Below are 12,622 nucleotides of genomic sequence, written 5' to 3'. Positions count from 1 at the left end.
GCCGGTAAGGGCGCCGCTATTGCTTATTTGCTGCGCATGCACAGGAGCAACTGGCGCATGAGAAAAGAGTGCAGAGGTCGTGGCGGCCATGTTAGAGTAGGTGCACATTCGCAGTACCCTGGCAGTAGTGGCGGCAATAGTGACAGGACGCGGAGAGGTGACTCGCGGCCTGTGGTCTGTGACCAGACCACCAACGTTAATAGACTTAAAGGTGAGACCATCCAGCGGGAGTTCACCCGCGCAGAGGCGGACGCCTTCGCTGACGTCGCTGGATCAGCGGATCCCCGTGTGTTATTCCGCAGTACCCGGAGGCTGGAGCGCCCGGGCAGGTACCACACCTAAGGGCATCAACGGTTCACGGGATAATGCTATTTCATACACTTTTGGGTGGGCCCCGACATTGGGGGAAACGGACATCGGGGATATTGGTGCCAAGCACCCGATGTACTTTGTGGACACTCACTTGGTGTATTGGGGAGGTGTGTGCTATATACTGTGGGGTGCAGGTTGCATATTCAATGTCAGTAAAACCCGTTATTATATACCAGTGTGTGCGAATACTGTTAGTATTGGTTCCTGTGAGGTGCTCATCCCACTACGCTGGGATCCCTCGCAGGTGGAGGCGCTGCACCAAGGTGAACAAGCGATCACCCCAGGCTCCCAGTGGCGGAGGCTCAGGCCTTCTGGTAGCCAAACAGGTAACGGCAGTACCAGTAGTTCCTTTACTACGGGGAAAAGGGGCTACATATATATATATATATATATATATATATATATATATAAACATTCAATATGGAGAAATCATATATAGATATTTAATTAACACTTTTGACCAAGAAACGATTACATAACTAGCAACTTATTTGACATAATGGACATACATAAATAAAGACATGACAATATAATATTAATATTCAATTTTTATTACATGAAATAAAACATCTCATGCATTGGTGTTTCAGTCACAGAAAATAAAGTCACAAATGGTTATTATGCATGTTCACACGGTTTCCTGCCGAGGCACCGCACCTTCATCATGGAAATCATTGTTAAATGAATCACGCACTCTTTTTGCAATCCGAGTTGCAGGATTACATGCCCTTCGCCTTCGCAGCATTGGAGCAGCTATGGCCACATTATCAGGCGTTGTAACCTCAGAGGTGCCTCCCAAATCTATAACAATATTGTGGAGTACACATTTCACTTTTTTCTGGGCATTTGGTACACACGTTTCTATCGCTTTTAGTAGTATACGCTATTTAGCTGCCAGAATCCCAAAGGCGCACTGCGCACAGCGTCCTGCCCGTGACAGTCTGTCATTTAATATTTTCTCGTTAAACGTTGACGACTGGAGGGTTTCATTATGTATGTGAGCAACGGGTAAGCCTCCTCCGCCAGACGTACATGTGGCAACTCTTGGGCTGATGTACTCATCGGCAAGATTTTAGGAAAAGGCACGACTATTTCTTTTTCTTCAATAAGCCGATATAACAATGCTCTAACCACCCCACCATCGCTCTGCTTCCTGAGCGCCTGTCTATAGCTATACATTTACATTTTGCATCAGCAGCAGCTTGCAACACAATCGAATTGTAATGTTTCTAATTGTAATACATGCTTCCAGGCATCTTGGGGAGCTTTATACGAATGTTTTCCATATATACATACGTGCGTGTGTGTATATATACACACTCACACACACACACACACACACACACACACATTTATATATCTGTCTCACTCGCTCGCTCTATAGAGAAAGATATACAGTGTGAACGTATAATCACTTGTGAGCACATTCACATGTCTCAGACAGGTCTGGCCTTTCACCATTATCACATAGCATACAGTGCTCCCACTGCAGCAAGGGATTCTGGGAAATGACATGCAAATGAGCACACCGTGTGACCTTTTGCATGGAACCCTTAAGCAGTGTGCTCATTTGCATGTCATTTCCCAGAATCCCTCGCTGCAGTGGGAGCACTGTATGCTGGGGATAATGGTGAAAGGCAGGTGTGCAGACCTGTCTAAGACATGTGAATGTGCTCACAAGTTTTTTTTAATTTTCTATATACTAACGGTGAAGGATTTTTGTCGCCTTTTTCACCCACCATAACTTATATAAAAGTATGGTAAACCTACCCAGCATTGAAAATGGCAGTTAGTACAACCAGCTTCACACTGATGACACAAAAGGTCAAAACAGCCATCTGTGAGTGGTTTGACTGACTTTGCATCTAACCCCATGCTGTGCTTAAAAGCTGTGTGAACAGCGAGTGTTTGCTTAGGAGGGTTCCATATAAAAATGGATTTTAGGCAAAAGGTGAGACGTGTGCCCATTTGCATGTCATTCCCCAGAATCCCTTGCCGCAGTAGAAGAGACACACACACACACACACACACACACACACACACACACGAGGGAAGGGATAACACAGGGTATGCGGTTACATAGAGGTCTGTATGAGGACGGAAGGCGTCTCAGTTTCACTGTGGTCGCAGTGCGTCAGTTTCAGCGTAAGATTTCTCTATCAGCCTCCGCAGGTCCATGGCGGCCGAAGTCTCCTCTATCACACGCAGTTCTTTCAGCAACAAGTCGGGGTTCTTCAACATCCGAACATCTTCCTACGAGGGAGAAAACGGACATTCATGTGACTACGACATTCATGCGACTACGACACCTACACAACATGGGACCGCGAGAGAATCCACTCACGTGCATTGTCGGCGCCCGAAACGTGGCTTTTGGAAGTTGTAGCGTGCCAGAGTTGGCATGGTTGACCTGTAGAACCGACATGGGCTGGTTAGTCACACAGCTTCCATTACTCTACATTCCCACCCATAGGATCTGTCCACCTGCCTCCAGCTGCTGATCTCTCCTTTCGTCTGCTTCCCGCTTCAACGTCTCAACCTTTTCTTCCAGGGGCACGATATCTTCTTCTATTCTGTGTGCCGTCTGCACAGCTTTCTCAATGTCATCCTGACAAACAATGGGACAGAACAGTGTGACACCCAGAGGCCTCCTACTACACATCCATTCCCGATAATACCCAGCGCTTCACAACACAAACCGTATCTCTGCGATATCCCCACGCATGTAACGGTTCGGCACAGCCATGTTTCACGCGTTATAGCCACTGATCAACATGCACCATTCTTCCTTATAAACATTATTTTAAGGCTAAAATGTGTTTGTGAAATACCCATCAAATATTATCCTCACAGCTTTCTACACGCATCTGTATCCAGAGAGAAGCCATCTTATATGTACCGCGATCTCATACGGTAGTCTTCCTACTGATATATTATTATACACCTATATATTTTCTATATTAAGTAGGATAGCTATATATATACCCACGGACTGTCAGCATGGACTGTACCACCTAAAGATCTCACTGGATAACAGATTTATTATATTTAAGTTGATACTTGCTATTTGTATTCACTTTTAATATATATTTCTTCCCCCTCGGCGCGCTCTGTGCTTTTTTGTGTTCAATGACTGGTCTACCCGTGGAGTAATCCTCGGTGGATCTTCAGTGGAGAAGGGGAATATCTCCACGCACAGGAGCAGCAAAAGGAAGGAGTTGGTTTACACCAGAGACTGTAGGAAGCACGAGTGCGGATCAATAACCCCCTATTAAGATGTTTTAAGATTGTTTTTCCCCATAAGGAAACTTGTGGGTAGTTTGAAAACTAATGGTCTGTGGAACTTGAAACGAAATTGTATTGATAAGATTTCTTTCCTGGTTTCCCATACATTGTATTTCACTGAACCATATGCTATAACTTATATTCCGACAGGTGACCTGTTTTAGTCTTGTCTAGCATTATATGTTTGTCTAACATCTGATGTATGTCTTTTCTTACATTCTTTGATGTATGTTTTTCTAGTATTCAGAATCCAGTGTTCCCAGGATTCTTGTCTGTATCTAATCTTTGAGAAACAAGTATGTTTAGTCAGCAAAAGCAAGTTAGCTAAGACAAGTGATTTATATTTCTTTCTCCTGAGAGTATAAGAATTAAGCTGTAAGGAAGCATAAGCTCTTCCTTCTTCAGATGTTTGCTACATTGAATAGAAGCATCTAATAATCTAATATGTATCCTTGTTAAAATCGTTGAAGCTGATTAAAGAAATAAAGACTTTTGATTTGAACTACAAATCTGATTCCTGATTGATGATTTTTCTAACACTTACACCCTGCTGTGTGTGTGTATGGGAAAAGCCCTCTAATAAGAATGACCCCAATAAAAGAACATTGTCACCTGTAAGGCTTGCAAGGTAACCTCATTGGCCTCCATCCTGTGCTGCTCTTCGGCCAAATCTCTCCTGAGGCTCTTCAAGTTTCCCAGTTTGGTTGCAGGAACCTTCATGATGTGACAGTGACGCAGGAGCCTGTTTCAGGGTAACAGGGATGGAAGAACGGACACTTCGGGTCGGACCACTGAACCAAGCTGGCAGTTTAGCAAAATGATGATACCACCCAATGAGATAACTAACTTATATTATAATTATATATAAAAATACACCACTTACATAGCAACAAAGGCATCAAGGGGAAGCAGTGTCTGCCCCAACAATAGAGGCAGCGCTCACTCAGACTCCATGGGCCCTTGGTTAGGTCAGCGAGTGACCAGGTACAATGTACCCCGATGTATCCGCCTGCGCGGTTCTGAAGACAAAAGTGCTGAAATGCTCTTGAAACCGCTTCAGTTTTCGGAGCTTGTTCCACGCCCGGATAACAGCGAGTATGGATGCCAGAGTTTCTATTGGCTGGCCCAAAGTGAGGCTGGCCCAAAGTGAGGCTGACCCAAAGTGAGGCTGGCCCAAAGTGAGGCTGACCCAAAGTGAGGCACGATTGTAACGGAATTTAAGGCATCTCAGGGGAACGTAAAAAAAAAAAAAAGGGAAAACAACATCTATGTACAATAAAAACAGCACAGCTTGCGGCTTTAAATGTAAGGGGAATTCTGTAAGTCTGTCCCAGGTGCGCCTGGCGAAGTCAGGATCCACCCAAAATGTCAGCGGCTTATAATAACACTAAGAAGCTTCATTCCTAGTGTGCGTCTCTACACACAATAAATGAAACTGCGCTCTATAGATAAGTGTAAGAGGAAATGTATAAATGACTAAAAAGTAACTATAAATAATAACCGGCGTATACTGGGAAGTGTACACGTCAGCCCCTACATACCAGGGGTGCGCAAACTTCTGATGCTGCCCCCCCCCCCCCCCCCCGGCATCCACTCCCCCGGTGCTCGCGTCCCCCTTACCTGCCTGTCGGCGTCAGCGAGGTCATGTGATGCGACGGCAGAGCGGGGCCATGTGACGTCACATGACCCTGCAGCGTCATTTGACGCTGCGTTGCCATGTCAACGTGTCATGTGAAGCCGGCTGAACCTCGGTAAGTTCAGTTGCAGAGGCCTCACGCGATCCCCCGGCATTTCATTTAAATGCCCTAGGGAAGAGCGCGGGGAAGAGCGCGGGGCCTCTGCAACCGCCGCGTCCCCCAAGAAAATCCTGCGCCCCCCAGTTTGCGCACCCCTGCTATAGACTATTCACATATAGGAATAAAACAGTATTAACAAGGTGCAATACATTGTTTTTTGTGCAAACACAAACTGGTGAATGAATGTGAAGAAAGTGTGTGATTGCACAAGTCCGCAAAGCTACTCAAACATGAATACAAGTTCATATAAAGTCCAGAAGGGAAAGCTGCAATTGTGAGTCTCTCTGACCTAACAAAACAATCATACACAACACAAACAGGGAGGGGAAAATATACAACACAAACAGGGATGGGAAAATACACAACACAAACATGGAGGAACTACAACCAGGAGGGAAGGGAAATGGAAATAAAGACAGGGAAAAACACACAAACATCAACAACAAAAACATGAAGAAAGAAGTGAAGTGAAAAAGAAAATATAAAAACGTCAAGGACGGTGCCGCTTCAAAAAAGGATCCGCTCAGCCTTTGGACCTCTACAAGAGAGAAGCACAAGCTGTCACGGTGATGTGCCCTTACATAGGGAAAAGCCTTATATAATGCAGGTAGGAACACTGACGAAGTGGAAACGCCACGAAACGCGTAGGAGCGGTGCCACGTTACTGTGCGAGAGATCCGATCTTTGCCAGGCGCAGTCTCTCCTGTCCTCCCGATTCCGGGTTAAATGGACCAGCTGCTGGGGGGGGCTGCAGACGCAGAGGTCACACAGAGAAGATCCTCATGGCGGACATCCCCCCCAGAGGACGCAGACAGGACGGAGGCGCCATGCTGGCTCTATATGCTTTTAATGCTTTTCCCTATGTAAGGGGCACATCTGTGTTTTATATTTAGAGTAAAACTTTTTATACATCCTTCACTGTGACAGTATGTGCTTCTCTCTTGTATTGATAGACAGATATCTATCTCATTTTTAGGATGTTAGAAATGTAACAAAGCCCATCCACTGCTCCCACCGAAAGGTGACACATGGGAAGGACCCACACCCCCTCAGCAGGTCCCCGGCTAGGACAGTAACAGACACGACTCAGGACATCTATCAGACCACAGGGAGACACAGACATCGCCCCACCAACTCCGTCTCTAACCACAGGATCACACCGAGACATCGTCCCATCAACACCGTCTCTGACCGCAGGGAGACACAGAGACATCGTCCCACCAACTCCGTCTCTGACCACAGGATCACACCGAGACATCGTCCCATCAACACCGTCTCTGACCGCAGGGAGACACAGAGACATCGTCCCACCAACTCCGTCTCTGACCGCAGGGAGACACAGAGACATCGTCCCATCAACACCGTCTCTGACCACAGGATCACACCGAGACATCGTCCCATCAACACCGTCTCTGACCGCAGGGAGACACAGAGACATCGTCCCACCAACTCCGTCTCTGACCACAGGATCACACCGAGACATCGTCGCATCAACACCGTCTCTGACTGCAGGGTGACACAGAGACATCGTCCCACCACCTCCGTCTCTGACCGCAGGGTGACACAGAGACATCGTCCCACCAACTCCGTCTCTGACCGCAGGGAGACACAGAGACATCGTCACACCAACTCCGTCTCTGACCACAGGATCACACCGAGACATTGTAGCATCAACACCGTCTCTGACCGCAGGGTGACACAGGGACATCGTCCCACCAACTCCGTCTCTGACCGCAGGGTGACACAGAGACATCGTCCCACCAACACCGTCTCTGACCCCAGGGTGACACAGAGACATCGTCCCATCAACTCCGTTTTTGACCAGAAGGTGACACAGAGACATCGTCCCACCAACTCCGTCTCTGACCGCAGGGTGACACAGAGACATCGTCCCACCAACTCCGTCTCTGACCGCAGGGTGACACAGAGACATCGTCCCACCAACTCCGTCTCTGACCGCAGGGTGACACAGAGACATCGTCCCACCAACTCCGTCTCTGACCACAGGGAGAATATGTTATACAAAAATAACAGGATTGGCGCTTAGAACAGTGTGTTGAAAGTACAGGCAGTACTTGCGGTGAAACAATCGAAACCACACTGAGTAAAGCATCCTAAAAATAGAAGATATGTCCCACAATGATAAATATATACAATGTGATGATAGAATCAAAGAAAAAAAAGACAAACGAGACCCCACTCAACCTTCAAATAGAAAAAGTCTTCTTTTCCTTGGGATACGATGGACAAGCAGGATGAGGGAGCGGGATACACCGTATGCAAAAAAATGATAAAACACAATATAGTGTAATCCTATCACGAGAATCGCTGATGGGAGTCAGAAAACTGCAATGGTTATACTCGCATAGATATGAGTAACCCAGGCGTGTGACACAGAATATTATAGTGTGCAGGGAGCAGGTCCGGCGGGTTCCAGGCTAACCCTTATGGTGTGCTAAGGTAGGGGACAGGAGAAACACCACAGCGCAGACGGCATGTAACACATTCAATACAGATACGAGTCTCACAAATGCGCACCTACACAATGCGCACCTACACAATGTGCACCTACACAATGTGCAGTTAAAATGGGCAATCAATGTAAGTATTGGGGCGGGACGTTCTCACCACCACTCTCGATTCCTGACGAAGCTATTTGGTATAGCGAAACGCGTAGAATCCAGGAGGAGAGACATAGCTGCACCGAGAGAGGACACTGAGGTGCGCGGTTGTTGTTTCCAGCGGCCACAATAGGAAGCAGCACCCGCGCACCACGTGTCCAGTCGGCGCGGACCCGATCGAGAGTGGTGGTGAGAACGTCCCGCCCCAATACTTACATTGATTGCCCATTTTAACTGCACATTGTGTAGGTGCGCATTGTGTAGGTGCACATTGTGTAGGTGCACATTGTGTAGGTGCGCATTTGTGAGACTCGTATCTGTATTGAATGTGTTACATGCCGTCTGCGCTGTGGTGTTTCTCCTGTCCCCTACCTTAGCACACCATAAGGGTTAGCCTGGAACCCGCCGGACCTGCTTCCTGCACACTATACTATTCTGTGTCACACGCCTGGGTTACTCATATCTATGCGAGTATAACCATTGCAGTTTTCTGACTCCCCTCAGCGATTCTCGTGGTAGGATTACACTATATTGTGTTTTATCATTTTTTTGCACACCGTGTATCCCGCTCCCTCGTCCTGCTTGTCCATCACAGGGTGAATATGACAGGGAGACGGATAATGGGACCGAGGTTGGTAAAGGTCAGATTACCTCTGCTTGAGGGCAGCGAGCTGCCCCTGGACAGCCTCGCGGTCAGGAATTCTTTTGCTCACGACAGACCTGGGAAGGGAGAAAAAGGACAGAGACTTCAAGAGACAGCATGGGACTACGAGACAGCATGGGACTACGAGACAGCATGGGACTACGAGACAGCATGGGACTACGAGACAGCATGGGACTACGAGACAGCATGGGACTACGAGACAGCATGGGACTACGAGACAGCATGGGACTACGAGACAGCATGGGACCACGAGGGACCGCAAGACACATGGAGAGATACTCACAACATGGCCGTCTCAATGCAGCTCTGTATGTGCTCTGTGACCCCAACCGTAAGGGGTTTGTGACCTGCAGCCTGAGTCACCCGAACAGATTTACTCTGCGACTGGGGGAGACCTGCAGGGAACATCGCAGGTTAGATATGGAGTCGTCCTCAGGAGCACAGGGAGGTATGGGAAGAGGAAAAGTGCATTGTAATACTGTACCCCCAATACTGCATCACACATGTAAGGGAAGGTACCCCCAATACTGCATCACACATGTAAGGGAAGGTACCCCCATACTGCATATCACATGCAAGGGAAGGTACCCCCATACTGCATCTCGAATGCAAGGGAAGGTACCCCCATACTGCATATCACATGCAAGGGAAGGTACCCCCATACTGCATCTCGCATGCAAGGGAAGGTACCCCCCATACTGCATCTCGTATGCAAGGGAAGGTACCCCCCATACTGCATCTCGCATGCAAGGGAAGGTACCCCCCATACTGCATCTCGCATGCAAGGGAAGGTACGCCCCATACTGCATATCACATGCAAGGGAAGGTACCCCCATACTGCATCTTGCATGCAAGGGAAGGTACCCCCAATACTGCATCACACATGTAAGAGAAGGTCCCCCCAATACTGCATATCGTATGCAAGGGAAGATCCCCCAAAAACTGCCTCTCGCATGTTAGGAAAGGTCCCCCAAACACTGCATCTCGCATGTTAGGGAAGGTCCCCCCAATACTGCATATCGCATGCAAGGGAAAGCCCCCCAAAACTGCACATTGCATGCAAGGGAAGGTACCCCCATACTGCATATCGAAGGGAAGGTCCCCCCAATACTGCATCTCGCATGCAAGGAAAGGTACCCCCATACTGCATATCACATGCAAGGGAAGGTACCCACATACTGCATATCGTATGCAAGGGAAGGTACCCCCATACTGCATATCGCATGCAAGGGAAGGTACCCCCATACTGCATATCGCATGCAAGGGAAAGTACCCCCATACTGCATATCGCATGCAAGGGAAGGTACCCCCATACTGCATATCGCATGCAAGGGAAGGTACCCCCATACTGCATATCGCATGCAAGGGAAGGTACCCCCATACAAAAACTTATAAATACACAGGAAAATTATACTGGAGTTGTAAAATGTTATCTTTTTTCCGGGTTTGTTTAAGAGGCCCCTGGTGGGATAATGGGGGGAGGGGGGGGCGAGAGGCGCCTGGGATATGGGGGGGGGGGGGGAGGCACCTGGGATATGGGGGCGCCTGGGATATTGGGGGGGGAATGGGAGTTCATTACGTTGCTGTTTACGGGGTCTCTGCTCCTCATCGCCCGGTCTCTGGTGCTTCCGCTTTGTCGCCTGTGGGGAGACAAACACGAGTTTCCTGGTTACCCGGGTCACAGATCAGAGTATACTGTAACACGCACCGCCTGTTCTGCAATTAGCCGCTCCGTGGATCTGCCGGGGACACGCTTACACAATGTGCCACCAGATTCACAAATCAGATCACATGGTTTCCCATGCTAATCTCCTTACAGGCTGAACATGTACTCAGCGCTGTACCAAGGGAGATACGGACACAATGTGAGGGATTCCTGAACAGCTACCACTCCAAGTAAGTGCGCACAGGATTATTACATGAACACTGATGCCGAGCGTGCAGCAGGCATAAACGCGTGTAACATCGCAGGACGGAGATTTTCCCAATCCACGGCCGCAAATCGTTATACTCTGACCTTTTTCTTAACCTGTGGCGTCCCCGTGTCCTCCCGTGGCGTCCCCGTGTCCTCCCGAGACGTCCTCATGTCCTCCCTAGGTGTCCCCGTCCCGGTGTGCGAGCGCCCCCTGCAGATAGATATGATCATACGAACATCAAGCACAACGTAGGGTTTTTCTCAGCCGAGAACAAGTTGTGTGGGCGGGTACAGGCACACAGTGACATATAATATATATATATATAGCTTAAATGGGCTCCATGTGTATGGATATTCCAGGCAAAAGGTGACACATTGTGCTCATTTGCATGTCACTTCCCAGAATCCCTTGCTGCAGTGGGAGCACTGTATGCTAGGTGATAATGGTTGAAAGGAAGGGTTGCAGACCTGTCTTAGGCTGCACTTGTAGTGCCTTGCGGTGGCGACCCATACCAAATGCATTGTCGCCGTCGCAAGAGCTTACAGTAAGCGCAACGCAATGGAGCGACGGGAGAGACGTCGCAACCAAAAATGTGGTAGCCGGTCAAATTTGATTTTTCAGAGGCTGTCGCCACATGACAGCCTGGGAACCAATCAATGGCTAGCGACGTCGCTGCAAAGCGCAATTCAACTTTCGCAGGTGGCGACGTCATCCATCGCGTCGCCGGCACTATACGCACGGCCTAAGACACGTGAATGTGCTCACACGTGATATTCTTTATCGGATATATAATATCGGTACCGTGTTAGCCGAGCTTCATAATCAGAAACAAAGACGATACCGATCTGTGGCTAACGAAATGCTTTTATTTGTATATATACACACACACACACACACACACACATCATACACACAATACATCATACACACACTACATCATACACACAATACACACACTTTAAAGAACATTAAAATAAGGAGCCAGTAAGATGACCCTGTAACCCCCGGGGTGCCTGGGAAAGACGCCGCCCCTGCGCAGCTCCCCCGTCTCAGGCTGAGACACTGCATGCTTCCATGCACAGGAGAGAGAAGAAGCAGATGTGAGCACGCATCACAGCCCGTTCTGTATGCAGAGTTTCAGGCGTTATAGGTAGGGGGGGGGGGGATAAACCAATGTGAGGCGGGATCACCGCGTTACAGCCGGTGCAGTGAGAGGAACATAATACCGCGCCCGGGGCGGACACCGGCGAGCACCGCACCGCGAGCGGCTGGGAGACGGGTTACCGATTACAATCATGCAATGAAGCACCTCAGTGTCCGCGGAGGAGGGGTCCTGGGAGGGAGAGGCGCAGATCGGTGACAGAACCCCCGGTGTATCACGCCTCGCCTCCCGGTGCAACCGGGTCCGGGGTTTTGGCGGGAAAGTGCGGTGGAACGTGCGCGCGGAATGGTCACATGGCCGCGTCTCCCGTGTTCTGATTGGCTGTGAAAGCTCTGACCCCGCCCTTTTCTCTCCCTCCTCAAGGGTAGGTCACACACATTTACATCTCATTGAGCGCGAACTCAAAAGGGGCGGAGCTTTTGTTCGGAGGAAAACACGATATAAACGTAAACATAGAGCGGCTTCCGGGTTGGAGGTTGATTGTCGCCATTTTGGTTGTGGCATATTGTTTTCTAATTAAAATAACTTTAATGACACCGTCATGCTGGACAAAGACAAAAATAAGTAACTGTCCCGGAGCTAGGATAGGAAGAGTTACAATGTGACAACGTGACAGTGTTATTAGTGTGTTACAATGTGACAGTGTTATTAGTGTGTCACAATGTGACAGTGTTATTAGTGTGTCACAATGTGACAGTGTTATTAGTGTGTTACAATGTGACAGTGTTATTAGTGTGTCACAATGTGACAGTGTTATTAGTGTGTTACAATGTGACAGTGTTATTAGTGTGTTACAATGTGACAGT

The 12,622-nt window shown here is 48.4% G+C and overlaps 1 protein-coding gene across 1 annotated transcript; it reads right to left on the bottom strand.

Moving 5' to 3' along the window:
* Positions 1 to 902: 902 nt before the first annotated feature.
* Positions 903 to 12,239, bottom strand: CENPQ (centromere protein Q). Its single transcript, XM_075583390.1, has 9 exons — positions 11,964 to 12,239; positions 10,756 to 10,864; positions 10,318 to 10,378; positions 9,022 to 9,133; positions 8,726 to 8,794; positions 4,270 to 4,399; positions 2,861 to 2,980; positions 2,717 to 2,782; positions 903 to 2,625 (listed from the first exon to the last, which is right to left on the bottom strand). The coding sequence occupies exons 2-9, from the start codon at positions 10,822 to 10,824 to the stop codon at positions 2,488 to 2,490; spliced, it is 765 nt and encodes a 254-aa protein (XP_075439505.1). The 5' UTR covers positions 10,825 to 10,864; positions 11,964 to 12,239; the 3' UTR covers positions 903 to 2,487.
* Positions 12,240 to 12,622: the final 383 nt, after the last annotated feature.

Source organism: Ascaphus truei, unplaced genomic scaffold (genome assembly GCF_040206685.1).
Source record: "Ascaphus truei isolate aAscTru1 unplaced genomic scaffold, aAscTru1.hap1 HAP1_SCAFFOLD_315, whole genome shotgun sequence".
NCBI lineage: Eukaryota > Metazoa > Chordata > Amphibia > Anura > Ascaphidae > Ascaphus > Ascaphus truei.
This window is presented reverse-complemented; position numbering and strand designations above follow the sequence as displayed.

Excerpts from the sequence above, each read along its gene's own strand:
- CENPQ (XM_075583390.1), bottom strand. The coding sequence starts at position 10,824 with ATGAGGACGTCTCGGGAGGACACGGGGACGCCACGGGAGGACACGGGG. Across the intron at positions 10,379-10,755 it reads CGCCACAGGTTAAGAAAAAG|GCGACAAAGCGGAAGCACCA; the intron begins GTCAGAGTATAA and ends GTCTCCCCACAG. Across the intron at positions 2,626-2,716 it reads TTCGGGCGCCGACAATGCAC|GAAGATGTTCGGATGTTGAA; the intron begins GTGAGTGGATTC and ends TCTCCCTCGTAG.